General features: G+C 40.7%; 1 protein-coding gene across 2 annotated transcripts in view; it reads left to right on the forward strand.

Moving 5' to 3' along the window:
- The window catches only part of STK38L (serine/threonine kinase 38 like), a 39,759-nt gene extending 25,371 nt beyond the window's left edge, over positions 1-14,388 (forward strand). For both annotated transcript variants that reach the window (XM_063445041.1, XM_063445042.1), the window contains exons 2-14: positions 2,795-2,939; positions 3,456-3,507; positions 5,315-5,437; positions 5,554-5,637; positions 6,549-6,672; positions 7,343-7,497; positions 7,724-7,826; positions 8,682-8,743; positions 10,272-10,389; positions 11,080-11,203; positions 12,097-12,192; positions 12,735-12,826; positions 13,620-14,388. In XM_063445041.1, the coding sequence (XP_063301111.1) occupies positions 2,806-2,939; positions 3,456-3,507; positions 5,315-5,437; positions 5,554-5,637; positions 6,549-6,672; positions 7,343-7,497; positions 7,724-7,826; positions 8,682-8,743; positions 10,272-10,389; positions 11,080-11,203; positions 12,097-12,192; positions 12,735-12,826; positions 13,620-13,747 (1,395 nt within the window). In that variant the 5' untranslated portion in view covers positions 2,795-2,805 and the 3' untranslated portion in view covers positions 13,748-14,388. The remainder of the gene's footprint in view (positions 1-2,794; positions 2,940-3,455; positions 3,508-5,314; positions 5,438-5,553; positions 5,638-6,548; positions 6,673-7,342; positions 7,498-7,723; positions 7,827-8,681; positions 8,744-10,271; positions 10,390-11,079; positions 11,204-12,096; positions 12,193-12,734; positions 12,827-13,619) is intronic.
- Positions 14,389-15,231: the final 843 nt, after the last annotated feature.

Consider the following 15,231-nt stretch of genomic DNA (forward strand, 5'->3'; position numbering starts at 1 on the left):
TTTACCTAAATGTTCACATTAAATTGCTTGTGAGACGCCAGTCCCACGACTTGCCACATACCACTCACAACACACTTATTGTGCAACTTACCACTGAGAAGGGCATGCCACGTACCCCTAGCACACAGTGAGCCTTGCCCAGTGAGAGCATCGATCCGTGTTGAAATCAGCAAAGTCTGTCTGTCTCCATCCACTGATCTATCTCTATAGATCGATCTTTATATCTAATATTGTTTTTTTGCAATAATAGATGTTTTCATCTTAACATGGTCATGGCCCATGAGAATCCATTACTGGTGGGATAATGTGTGTCCTGACTGGAAAGCTAGAACTAGTCCCAGAATAGGCCCCTCCCCCAGCGATACATTGCCAAGTTATGGTTCTTATCAATAGTAGATGGTTGAATGTTGTGGAACTTTGCTAGATTTTGTTAAAAAAAAAATCCATTTCAAAGAGGATCTCCTGTTCAGGGAACTTGCATTTTACGATACTTTGTTGGATCAGGAAGGACGGAGACCTGGGCTAGTGACAGAACATTTGGTGGTTTCCAGTCATGTCCTTTCGTGGGCTACAGTCCTGATAACTGTGTATCGCTTTGCCATTCCTCTGTGGGTTCCCCGGGTGAGGAGCGAGATCCTCGGAGCTCAGGCTGCAGTGTGGCGCTTATTAGGCAGCTGTGTGTGTTTACGTTACTGCATTGGCCCTGCTCCTGTACTCTCCTGGGGTGGATGGTTAGCCACTCTCCGTGTGCCACCACTGTCTCTAAGTGTGGCTTTCGTATTTGTGGCCACAAAGATATGTCTGTGGTTAATGTTACTGCAGTATCTTTTTTATAACAATGTCCTGTGCTGCCTACACCTACCATTGCAGCTCAAATAGTGTATAGAAATCTGGGCAATGGGGAAAACCCCAAATAGTGCCACACAGGTTTATTTGAAGGACATACAAGGTAATACAAAATATAGAAAGTAATAAAGCGAACGTTTCGAGTTACTTCCCTTGTCAATTCATCGTGTCCCTGGAGAGGGAAACCCGAAACGTTTGCTTTATTACTTTCTATGGTTTTTTTTTATTACCTTGTATGTCCTTCAAATAAACCTTTTGTGGTACTTTTTGGTGCACACATCATCTGTTTGTGCAGCCTCTGCTTATTTCCCTATTGTCTGATTTTTGTGTTTGGGTGCAGCGGGCCCTGTACGTGGGATGGGCCTCCTATATGGCCGTTCCTTGCCTGCTAGCTGACTGTGGATTGTGACTACACAGATGGAAATGTATTTATCGGTAAACCGAATTTTTTTTTTTTCTTTGCATGATGGGCGATATTTAAACTTTTCTTAATCTTTCTGTCCGTGTGCTTGCATTTTGCCTATAGATCGATGTTTGTAAGCAGAGGGCCCTGGCAAGTGTTTTCTAATAGTTGTCAGCTCTGCAGACAAGCACTGTGCGTTGTCAGTGGGCCGATAACTGCAGCAGGGGGGATCAAGACGCCACAGCCTGGCCGAGCACCTGTAGGGCCCTTTTAGTGTACAAATCCTTGTTGAGAGCTGTCATTTTTGACACGTTTTATAATGGCTCTCATTTGTTTATGCCAGGGTGCCTTGGCACAGCCTGAGCGTGCAGTGTACATGAACCCTCGGTGAGATGCCGTGCCCATATGTATGATGGAAGGAATGGTCGTAGTGCGTGTAAAGCGATGGTGCGGGGAAAGTGTGTTCTATTAGATCCCCGCAAACGTCACTCGGTATTGAGACACAGTGACCATCGAGAAGTCACAGTTCCTCTTTAAAAAAAAGACACTACTGAGATTTTGTACTGAAATTGTCGTACTTTTATTTTACTAGAAGTTTCAATAATTTCACATTTTCATTTATTTATTTTTATTTATGGAATGATATGTAATGGACGGGCAGCATTAGTGAAGGGTTGTGTGTGTGTGTGTGTGTACAGTGTGTGTGTGTGTGTAAGTGCACGTGCACGCATACAGCATTACTTTGCATTGTGGGTAAAAATGTGACCCCTGAACAGGATTTTGTACAATTCCGCAGTACTATACACCCCAGTAAACCGCTCAAGAGGAGAACTGTTTGTGTATCAGCCTTTTCTTTCCGGATTTCAGTTTTGTAAACCTCTGCAAATGAATGATGATGTTAATGGCAGACTTTAAACATTTAAAAAAAAAAAATATGTATTCTTGGAATAGTGTTTGAGACGTGGCTTGCCTCCTTAGTTATACTTATACTATAGAAATACATAGGAGCACAGTAGCTGCGAGAGCTGATAAATCACTGATTAGCATGAATAACCTCCCAAGGACGGGTATCCATTAGTTATCTCCTTAGCTGCTGAACTGCAGCTTTTACAGTCTGTCTGAGGATTATTAATTGCTTCTGTTTATAGTGTGAATATGAGGCTGGATGGGTCCCAGAGACCACCATATCCCCATTTACAAACTCAGGGAGGGCCAGGACAGACTGATCAGCGGCATACAGGCCTCGAATCAATCTCCATGAATTATTTATTAATCCCTTTAATCTTGACACGCATTTTGCTCCCTCCATGCGCCGTTTCTCGGTCAGGAATTCTTACCCTGTGTGAGATGGGAAGACCCCCTGGATATGGGTGTGGGGCATTCTGTCGAGTTACACAGTGATTTTATTTTTATTTTTTATTCTGCTTCTCGATCTGTAGTCAAACTGCTTGTAACCGTTCTTTAATGGATTTGGCAGAAAACTAGCAGTCTTAACACCACTTTTTGACTAATTGCTTTGATTTTTTTTGTTCGTTTTGTTTACAGGGTTTATTACTATGGCAATGACAGCTGGAAACGCCACATCTTTTCCCATGAGTAACCACACCCGGGAGAGAGTGACTGTCGCCAAACTCACGCTAGAGACCTTCTACAGTAACCTGATTTTACAGCATGAAGAGAGAGAGACGCGGTACGCTGCTGATCACAACTGTTATTTATTCTTACATTCCTCTTAGAAGTGTCACTGCAGTCTGTCGTATAATTGCTATTTATTGTAGTGCTTATGGTGCTAGGTGTCTTTGGGTACAGTCCCTTTTGTTTTTGAGTCATGTGGCAGACTATAAGGCTTTCTAACGCTCAGCGTCTCATCCTATGGTGATGTCGAAGTAATGTGGATGTTCACATTTAGGCAGTTTTGGCGTGCGCTGGGTTCTGCATCAGAGAGCACATACATTGGATTTCCCACATTCGGATTCAATGAAACTCATTGCACCATAACTACTGCAGAGAGCTGTTATTATTTTCTTATTAATATAGCGTCACCAAATTCCATAGCACTGTACAATGGGCGCTGCCAATTTGTCTTGCACGTCGAAGTTAATGCAGCGAGAAAGCCACAAGTTTGCGTTAAGTAGGAATTCTGGACCCAGAACATGTTTCGGTTTTATACAATTTGTTAATTGCAAACGTTTCGTTTCTCCGACAGGCAGAAAAAACTGGAGATCGTCATGAATGCAGAAGGCCTGGGAGATGACGAGGTATAATATTTTTCAAACCAACCTACTTCAATAAACTGAACTTTCTAATGCAATGGCTGCTGTGGGGGTATACCCTCGAGTAGAGTTACTACCGCTTGGGTTGTCCCTTCCCAGTGTGTATAGCTCCATAGCTCCAGAGTGATTAGGCTCTCCTGCAAGATGTCTTCGCTCAACTCAAATGTTAGTGTTTCAAAACCGTAAAACGTATCGCAATTTCTTCAGTGCCGTTTTCTGCATTTTTCACACACAAACTGCTCTTTCGTTGACAATATCATTGTTGTGATGCATTTTACTGTTTTGAAACACTAATATTTGTGTTCAGTGAAGTCTCCCGAGTATAACCGTGCCCCCCATGTACAGGTTTTATAGTGTTTTCGAAAGTTAGAGAGTCAAATTTAAAGCTTGATTTTAATTTTTTTCACATAGAAATTTGCCAGATTGGTTACATTGCCTTTGAGAGCGTATGGTAGCCCAGGAATGAGAATTACCCCATGATAGTATACTATTTGCAATAGTAGACAACCAAAGGTATTGCAAATGAGGTACGTCGTCTTTTTTTTTTTTTTTGGCCACTTAGTCAAAAACACTGGCCAAAATTAGCGTTCAAATTTCTTTTGCATTTTTCACACACAAACAAATATGAAGGCTAACTTTGGCCAGTGTTTGTGACTAAGTGGCTACTAAAATAGACTGGACATACCCCACTTGCAATACATTGGGTTGTCTACTATTGCAAATGCTATGCCATCATGGGGGTAATTCCCATTCCTGGGCTACCACACGGTCTCAAAGGTAACGTAACCAATCTGGCGAATTTCAATGTGAAAAAACTGAAAAATGGAGCATGTTATATTTGACTCTGTAACTTCCCAAAACACCATAAAACCTGTACATAGGGGTACTGTTCTACTCGTGAAACATCGCTGGATATGTGTATATTTTTGCAGTGAAAGCAAACAGTATTGACATTCACAGTTAAAATGTCATGCAGAACTTGACAAATACAATTTCTTAATTTCTCGCATTCTTTTATATTTTATTCATATTTAATTGTTTCATATCTAAACATTTGATGTAAAACGAAAGCCCTGTTTCTCCTAAACAAAATAATATATAACAAGTGTGGGTGCACTTAAAATGAGTTGAATTACGATTGAACAGACATAAGGCGCAAATTCCACGTTTTGTTTACATTTTGTTTTGATTTGACCGTGTACAGCTGCCTCCATATTTAAGGGGTTAAATTGTGCTGTTTTTGACTGTGGTTAGCCTGCCCCCTAGTGTTCAAAATTAAAATGGCAGGTGTGAAAATGCAGCAATTTATTTTCAACTAGTTTTGGGTGGGTGCTTAATGTTCTGTTAGGGTATGTTTTTTTTTTTTTTGTTTTTTTTTTTTTTTCCATCTATATGCTTTTTGTTAGCAGAATGACTTTGCATCCCTAATGGTGCAGAGAGTGCTGTACACTGCAGCTGTAAGCCTGCCCTGGGCCCTCTGGTGTCATAAAAGCATTTTTTTGCATAAATTGCAGAACGCAGCCTAGTTTACAAAATCGTTAACCAAAGCACTATTTAGTGAATAAACCCCTCCAAAGCCAGATAAGATTTTAATAATAATCCACCATCGCTTTTTTTATACCATCACTCATGTCGTGTTTACTGTGATATAATATTGAGCTGTCCCGTCATGTTACAAATACTCGTTTTTCAATACACGTACTGTACAGAGCTCTAATAATAATATAATGCATGTGAAAAAAAAGGACTGAAGTGTTAACCATTTCAAAAAATGTTTAAATTATTTCAACAGAAAAAATTAAGGCGGTCACAGCACGCGCGGAAAGAGACGGAATTCTTGCGTCTGAAACGCACCAGGCTGGGTCTGGACGATTTTGAATCCCTAAAGGTCATCGGGAGAGGAGCGTTTGGCGAGGTCATTCTCTTTAAAATACTCCATAACCGAAATCTAAAAACCTGTAAATCACATTTAACCCTTCGTCTGGGGGACACGAGGTGGCGCTTTTGTGACTTTATTTCTGTGTTTCGTAGGTTCGTCTTGTCCAGAAGAAAGACACTGGCCACATATATGCCATGAAAATCCTGAGGAAGGCGGATATGTTAGAGAAAGAACAGGTAATCTGAGCTTTCACACATTTCCCCAGCAATCTTCTATAGACTGATGATCTCATTGATATGTTTTTATGAATGAAATGCAGGCAGCAGGTTAGAGTGTGTTAGCATAATGCATTAAAGCGGCACTGTCACGCTGTACTTCCATTTACCCAATCGCTTCCTCTTTCCTATTCTTTCTTTTTTTCATTACTTATCTCTTTCTAACTAAAAACATAAAACAAAGTATTTTTCCTACGCCTGACTTTCTCAGACACTGTGCGGAGCTAGTGTCAATACCGACAGCCGTCACCAGTGACGGCAGCAGGGAATTGGTTCTGTCTATGGAGGGTCTAGCGGGATCCTCCATAGACCTCAGTGCTGTACTCGTGCCCATGCTGAAGAGGACCTGCGAGAGGAAGATGGCGGCCCCCGTGAGGGACAGGTTCAGGTAAGTAGAAGTCGCCTATTCTTGCCGCCGTCCCCTCGGCCACTGGACTCCCTGCAGCGATGTCACCGTGGGTGGGTCTTTGTAAATCCTGCAAAGTACCCAAACGTGACCGTGCCGCTTTAAGGATTTGTTCTGTAGTTGCTGTACAGTAGGGATGTTTGGGACACTGCAGCACTCACACTGAAAGCATTGGGGACACCAGGATTATCTGGTAGGTTTCAGCCATGTCCTTCTGTAACCAGTAATTGTAGATGTTGGGGATATGAGGTAATTGATTTTACGTATTATTTATTTCCATTTTTATACAAATTTTATAGTTTCAAGAAACCACTTCATCACGGATAATTTGGTTGTGTGTACATGTTTGTTTGGAATAGAAGTTTAAAAGTCTTTGGGTGAAGCCTCCGAATATTTTCCGAGAATTCTCAGTGTAAAATCCGCATTTTTATGTCCGGTTTATGTTGTTTTACTTCTTTCACTGTAGGTGGCGCACATCCGCGCAGAGCGAGATATCTTGGTGGAAGCGGACGGTGCTTGGGTAGTTAAAATGTTCTACAGCTTTCAAGATAAGAGGAACCTTTACCTGATAATGGAGTTCCTACCCGGAGGTAACCAATCGCTTTACACCCTCCATTGAAGGAATTACACATTTTAACCTTTTTGCTCCCAAGTTCATTTTATGTAAATAACAATTTCTGTACTCTGGGAGACTAAGAGGTCTTGTATTTCCCTGTCCAGAGGATCTGGAGATCTGCTAATTAACAGCCAGTGTTTAGGTACAAAGTAAAATCACCTAATCTCTGCATCAGTCTGGTTAGTCTGCTTGACATATTCCCTACTCACTGAGCATCTTCATGGTTTGTGGCTTCACATAACTCTGGATTAGAAAAGTGAAGTGAGTTAAAGGTGGCGAAATAACAGCCCCGCGACCCTCTGTGCTGTTTCTGCTTGTTTGAGTCTGGGCAGCAGAACCTTTTAGAAGACATGATTCGGGGTATGGAGAAGGTAAGGGAGGGACTGAGCAGACTTTCCACATTTGGGGGACACTGTGGTAGCATGAATCTCTTGCTCTACCTGGCATCATGAGTGTCGGTACTGCTGGGCAGCGTGCAGACTCTGTCTGGCATCAGACCAAGGCACTGGGCCTATTCGGTTCCACATTTTTCCTCCACACTCAGTTCTGCCAATCAGGATATAAGAGTCTAGTGCATTTTGGCATTACATTACCAGTGACAGCAGCATGCAATATGTATAACGTCGCTGTTCTATTTTATTCAGGTGACATGATGACTTTGCTGATGAAGAAAGATACCCTGACCGAGGAGGAGACCCAGTTCTACATTGCAGAAACGGTTCTGGCCATCGATGCCATTCACCAGCTGGGATTCATCCACCGGGATATCAAACCAGACAATCTCCTATTAGATGCCAAGGTACGTGACGCTGCCTGTTCCACTGATTCGTTCAGAGCAATCTCTATTTATATTTCACTGATAATGTCTGATTACCATTGCTATTATTTACTCATTATAATATATCTGTCGAACGTTCTACCCGCATTACAGATGAAATACTTTGTAGACCATGAAGGGAGGGCGTTCTTGTTCTTCTGTAATTTATTAATTGCTAAATTACGACCCTTTACTTTTTTTCCTGAAGGGTCATATCAAGCTTTCTGATTTTGGGCTGTGCACGGGATTAAAGAAAGCCCATCGGACAGAATTTTACCGGAACCTCACACACAACCCTCCCAGCGATTTCAGTAAGTACCTGCATGTAAATAAACAAACAAAAACAGCGTGTAAAATGATGGCTTTTTGGCATTCTAGCTTTAACAGACTACATTTCCCATGATTCTTGTCAACCATCATGGAAAACACGGTCCACAACAAATGCAGTAATCAAGACCTGTCCGTGAACGCCGACTCCATCCAGTTCAGAACGTAGCCAGTTCGCAATACTCGTTGTTAATAATTCCGCTATTTATTTTAGTTTCTCCTCGGCTGCCTTTATCAATAAGCAGCTCCCTGGCCGTCCTTGTTAGCGTTGCTTTATAGGAGCACTTTTTCACTGTGCATTATACCCGCAGCATTGCCAGAACCGTACAGTTAAAAAGTAATTAACATTTTAAATGATTGGTAATGCTTTGCCTGCTATGAGGATCCAGCTTGTTGTTTTTTTACCTAGCACTTTGAACTAAGCTGCCATTAATTACCGCTTACCATTTACGGGATAATCTGGAGGTGAAATACCTAATTTTCTCAATTCCAGGAGAGGGACAAGCATTGTCTAGAGAGTAACCTGCTTTAGCAAAAAATGACACAACTTGAGAGCAGTTACATAAAAACTAGAGGAACTGCGCCCAAAAGCTCCTTGAACTATAACCACTATGACACGGGGTACCGTGTGCTCTAGGGATTACAGCGCTTAGTGTACGTTTTAAGGAAGTTCATTCATTCAATGGTTTCCATCATCCAGGAATTAACCACCCCACGTGGGCTTTCTGTTCCCCTTTAATCTGTTTGATGAGTTTTACTGCTCGTTGCACTATTTAACCATATGTTCCAATTCTCATCAATTCAGTGCGTTTTTCATGCATTAATGTATTTCCTTCCAGCATTTCAGAATATGAACTCGAAGAGGAAGGCAGAAACATGGAAGAAAAACAGACGGCAGTTGGTAAGTGACTGCTTTTACCAGAGATGACTTTTCTATAGTAAAACGTTTGTGCATTCCCTATCCGTACATCGGAGACGGTTCCCTTTAAATATTGCAAACCAATACACCTTCCTATTGGTCTCTAATATCTGAATATAATACACCGTGCATATCGTCGGCTAATTAGCAACTCGCCAAGTACCACTTACTGCTGCAGCTGCGTTTGTAATAGTGATTTATTGATTCCAAGTTAGTCCTTTTCTATGTGGAATCTCCATGACTTTGTTCAGTAACGGAACATTTTTACTTTAGAGGTCTACATGTAATACTTACTGCAGTTTGGCTCTGTATGGGGACTGCCATCTTTGTATGGTGCTCATTCTGCACGGTAGTCGTGTCTAACGTATAGGTGATGGTAGACGGTCTCTGTAGTTTATAAAGTATAGGTGATAGCAGACGGTCTCTCTGTATTGTCTAATGTATAGGTGATGGCAGACGGTCTCTGTAGTGTCTAATGTATAGGTGATGGCATACGGTCTCTGTAGTGTCTAATGTATAGGTGATGGCATACGGTCTCTGTAGTGTCTAATGTATAGGTGATGGCATACGGTCTCTGTAGTGTCTAATGTATAGGTGATGGCATACGGTCTCTGTAGTGTCTAATGTATAGGTGATGGCAGACGGTCTCTGTCGTGTCTAACGTATAGGTGATGGCAGACGGTCTCTCTGTATTGTCTAATTCATAGGTGATGGCAGACGGTCTCTGTAGTGTCTAATGTATAGGTGATGGCAGACGGTCTCTGTCGTGTCTAACGTATAGGTGATGGCAGATGGTCTCTCTGTAGTGTCTAATGTATCGTTGATGGCAGACGGTCTCTGTAGTTTATAAAGTATAGGTGATAGCAGACGGTCTCTGTAGTGTCTAATGTATAGGTGATGGCATACGGTCTCTGTCGTGTCTAACGTATAGGTGATGGCAGACGGTCTCTCTGTAGTGTCTAATGTATCGTTGATGGCAGACGGTCTCTGTAGTTTATAAAGTATAGGTGATAGCAGACGGTCTCTGTAGTGTATAACGTATAGGTGATGGCAGATGGTCTCTGCGCAGTAATCCGTCACGCATTGTCTCTTGGATTACTGGGCCACATTTTCATGCTGGGAGTTTACACTCATTGAGTATAACTATGGTAGGCTCACTAGCATTAGTACCAGTTAGATTTGTGAAACAAAGTAAACATGATTAAAGGGACACTCCAAGCACCATAACCACTACAGCTTATTGTAGAACGGCTTTTATTGGTTATGCAACTAGAAGGCTATTAGTTAATTTCCATTTTTTCCCATAGTTTTAAAGCAGTTTGGGATAAACTGGGGAATTCCGTGGCATCCCCAAGCCGCCCCCACCTCCGCTCCCCCGTTGTAGACATTCTCTATCACAACCTGTAGAACTATCCTTTAATGATGGATGATACACTTCTCATTGCTGGCTGGATTAAGCTGTGTGAGAACCCAGTGCAGGACATTTTGTTAACAAATTGTTTTGTTAAAGGCGTACTCCACTGTTGGAACTCCGGATTACATTGCGCCAGAGGTCTTCATGCAGACGGGTTATAACAAGCTGTGTGATTGGTGGTCGCTGGGCGTTATTATGTTTGAAATGCTAATAGGTAAGTGTAATGGTTTTAGGCTTCTGGTTTTTATTTTTTTTTTTTGTATATTTTATTTATTTAAAATGTATTCTTTGTACATGTGACCTCAAAATATGAAACATGCAGATGTTTCCCCTGTAATAGTAGATACCGTGGGAGATCTGTCTAGGGAGTTCTAATGAAATCAGAGGCAAATAATGGTGACGCACTGAATGGAATCTATACTTTGTGTCCAGCCTTTCTGTGTACAGACACTCCTCACTTACCGACCGCTTTCCGTACCTACGACCCCGGTCCTAAAATGAATTGGTCGGTAAGTGAGGAGTTGAGGGATTCCCTGCTCTGGTGCTTTCGTCTATGTTCAGGGAAATTTCCCCGAACGCAGCAGAGCAGGGGGATCCCTCTAAATCCCATGACGGCTCGCACAAACCACCCAGTGAGAGAGCTGGTTGTAAGTGCAAGCCACAGGTAGGTCGCAAAACGAGGACCACCTGTAATGCGTTTTGAGGCCAGATGGAGTTTAATGTTGTTTTCCCCACAGGGTCGTTAAATAGACTTTGTTAATCAACCTTCGAGGTGATGAAATTAGGGAATTTATTATTTTACATAGTTCATTGTCATTTTTCTAGCTTATTGTTAGTGTTTGATAAGCTCGTTATTTATCATATTGCGTTTAACAATAAACCTTTTGTACTTTTATTTATACAGGATATCCTCCATTCTGTTCCGAAACGCCACAAGAAACTTATAGGAAAGTGATGAATTGGAAAGAAACGTTGGTATTTCCTCCTGAGGTGCCAATATCGGAAAAGGCAAAGGATCTGATTCTCAGGTCAGTCTGGGATCCCGTGCTGTCTCTACGTGGAATCCCCCCTCGATCTGCACTTGCTGTTAGACATTCTTTCATTGTCAGTAAAATTATTACTTTGTTTATTACGATGTCTCTATTCAGACTGAGAATTAAATGAGTCGCTTTTCTTGCTTATTATATGTCATGAACCCAACAGATGTTCACTGAGGCTCTGTTACCCACAGATGTGTAGATTTAAGCTTCATGTCTATGTACACATTATTTGATTATCCCGCATCCGCCGATAGTCTTACAGGTGCTAAGCGTTGGTAGGTATTTCAGAATTTCCTCCCATTTTGTACATTTGCCCAGAGGCCGTGCCGTTTTCTGATACTGCTTCAAAACAGAGACACAAACTAGAATGACCGTACGAACAGACTTTCTACCATAACCACTACACTGATCTGTACAAAATAGTAAGCTGCAATAATGCAATGAGTTGTGATTACATTCTTTGTCAGCCAAGAACGTACACAATGAAATACGATAGATGCAGATCATATAAGGAGATTGCTGGGATCGGCTGGCTGTACTCCAGCAAAGTGGTTATCTCTGACTGTTACGTGTAATTACTGAGCTATTAAGGAATGTGCAATGTACGCTATGTAATGACATATTCAGGGGGCAGTCTCTGTCACCCGTAATAAATCTAGAAATTAGAACAAACCCAATAAATGTTCTAGACTGGATGTATTCAGTGCAGGGAATAGGAGGCTCAAAACGTAACGCTGCGTGTTCTCGGGATAAATAAAATGCAGAACTTGGATCGATGACAACCCCGCTCTCTGTTAACCTCTAATTACAAATGAGATTTAGTCTTTATTTACTGGTTTACGGCACTGATAAAATATCAGTTATTTTCTGTTTATTTGCAGATTTTGCACAGATGCAGAAAACCGAATCGGCTCCAGCAGTGTCGAGGAGATTAAGACTCACCCCTTTTTTGAAGGTGTAGACTTGGGTCATATAAGGTAAGGTGGACCCGGGCTGGAGTTAACCATGGGCTTTCTGCTAGGATTCTCCATGTTAAGTCAGACATATTGTGCCAAGAAAATAGGAATATTATTCCACAACTCTCTACAGGTCACAATTAAGAAAAACCATATCAGCCATTTTGTAACTGTTTAACATTTTATTTGTAATATTTAGCACCCAAATTATTCGTACAGTGAGTTACGTCATTTAAATGTTAGTGGATGAATATGTGCATCGAGGTTACTTGGCAGAGCCCTATTTTAGAGTTGTTTCAGAATGCACGTTTTAGTTCACAGTCTGCCGTTAGAGGAAATTAGCCTCAAACTAAAACTACTTTTATAGACCTGAAAATTTCTGCTTAATATTCCTCCGATGGGAAGCCTCAGTCTGCGTATTGTAACCAGCTAGCACCCAATTGTGAAATTCTATTATAATTTAGAATAAAGTGGTGTTTTCTATCCGTATCTATGTTTACAGTAATAGTTTAAGCATGCCTCTTCCCTTCTTGTTTAATTCCCTTTTTACTTTTTTATGGCAGAGAGCGACCGGCAGCGATTACCATTGAGATAAAGAGCATTGATGACACTTCCAACTTTGATGACTTCCCAGAGTCTGATATTTTACAGCCAGGTATGGCTTATTGATCGATTTAACAATCCATGTCCTGGGGCTGGGGGTTGTAATAATTTAATATCAACGGGCATTCAGAGCATCATAGAGACTATCAGACTATTAAAAATATTGATTTATTGTATGTATTTTATGCTGTATATTTTATTTTATTTTTTTATAGAAAATGTCTTTTTTTTTCTTTTTTCTTTTAAATCTGGCTGATCAGGCATGTTCTATCAAACTGTTATCGGAGCAACTGCTGCTCAGCCTAACTTGCTGCGGCTGTGATTGCTCTGTGTGAACCTGCAGCAAGGAGCAAGGTCGGTTGAGCAGCAGTTGGTCAGATAACCGTAAATTCTGAGTTTATGTTAAAACCTTTAACCCCTTAAGGACCAAACTTCGGGAATAAAAGGGAATCATGACATGTCACACGTCGTGTGTCCTTAAGGGGTTGTTAAAGAGACCATTCCAAAACGGGGAAACAAATCATTCACAAAAAGGCATTGTCACTTCCATTTCTTTCACACCGGGCATGATTGGGTCTGCAGTCCTCACACACATTTAACAAATACACAAATATACATTTATATTCTAGATTTTAGTGAAATGCATTTCTATAAAATTTCTGAAACAAGTACAACTTTCACAATTCACATTTTGTGTTTCCTGATTGCTCCCAGACGGTGTTTAAATTCAGTCTTTCAGAGTTTGTATTTTTTTAAAACATAAACCAAATTAGACAATTTCAGTTTTAAAAAAACGTTCTTCACGTTGTTATGTCGTATTATTGATCTTGTCGTCTTTATTTCAGTGCCAAATACAACGGAACCAGACTACAAATCCAAAGACTGGGTGTTCCTAAACTACACGTACAAGCGTTTTGAAGGCCTGACGCAGCGCGGCTCCATACCATCTTACATGAAATTAGGGAAGCTCTGAATGTGCCTGAACTTTCACTTACAGACAGCGCCGCAATGTATCTGCCAAGCAGCGCAAACATTCAGCAAATCATTTCTAGACTTGACAGCAATTCTACCGGATTAGGATTCTGACTCCGCTAGAAACGTGTTTACATGGCCAGTTGGCTTTCCTGCCTGCATCTTCATTTTTATTTTACAAAGAAGAATTTTATGTTTAATGTTATTATGCAAGGGTACGGGAGTGGATCGGCGAGCACGCCATTTACCTGGTTGTAAATGAGCGTTCGCTGTGTACAAAGGGCAATTTTTATAACTATTATTTTTTAAACTCTACACTGCCCCTAATTCTGTGCAAATGGCAAGAAGAGAACGCGTTGACAATGTTCGGATATTATTAACCCACACAGTGCCATCGGTGTCATGCTAAGGGTTAAAGTCCTGGACAACAATTTTGTTACACTTTTTTTTTTTAACTGTTTTTTTTCTTTTTAACTTTGAAATTATTTATTCTTTTTGTTCAGAATTTTACCCGCTAATCACAATGCGTTCTTACTATCTTTATGGCGTTGTCTGGGATAAATTGGAATGTCTGAATCTCCTGCTATGAATAAATTGTTCGTTGTTGTCTTCATGCAAAATTCTGTTCCTGGCTCAAAACACATTCCTTAGAGGGATCTTTCTGATTAATTCATTATAGGAGCTGAGCAGTGTTTGTCTCACATTTTAGGGTTACGATTTGTCCGTTATTAATAATGCAAATGTAACGTTTTGGCCACAGTGGAGGAATTGGAAATATTACCAGATAATATATATGTTGGTTTGAAATTGTTTTGCTTTTAGTAGTACAACTATAACGTGACGCAGTCAGCACATCTGATATTTGGTTCCATAAGGGGCCACCACCATAAATTCTTCAGGAAGCTATTCATCGCTGGTGTGTAGGGATACAGTGAAGGAAAAAGTATTTGATCCCCTGCTGATTTTCAAAAAGTCTGCCCACTGAAAAAGAAATGATTAGTCTATAACTTTTTAATGGTATTAAAATAAAAGTATTTAACAGTGAGAGGCAGAATAACAAAAAATAAATCCAGAAAAACGCATGTCAAAAAGTTATCCCTCACTGTATACCACAGCAAGGCTCAACTTGTTTGTTTATATAAATGTGAAAAATAAGCAATTATTTGTTATTTTAGCATGTCTTCGGGAATCATTTTTTTTTTCTTTGTGACACTAAATCCTTGAGGATGATGTGCTTTGAAAGCCCTGCGCAGTACTGTATGTCCTTCAGCATCCGGCCTGATCTCCCCCAGAATGCTTTGCTTTCGGGACAGGCCAAAGAAGATGCCGAGTGAGATACCGACTTGCAAGGCGATTCCATGCGCTATATCTTTACCTAGCGATGTCAAAACATTAGGGAAATATTTTTTATTTAATGTGTTAATAATTTCATAGTGTTTTTTTTTTTTATTTTATAGATATGACCAAATGTATAGATAAAATGAT

Source organism: Pelobates fuscus, chromosome 3 (genome assembly GCF_036172605.1).
Source record: "Pelobates fuscus isolate aPelFus1 chromosome 3, aPelFus1.pri, whole genome shotgun sequence".
NCBI classification, from domain to species: Eukaryota; Metazoa; Chordata; class Amphibia; order Anura; family Pelobatidae; genus Pelobates; species Pelobates fuscus.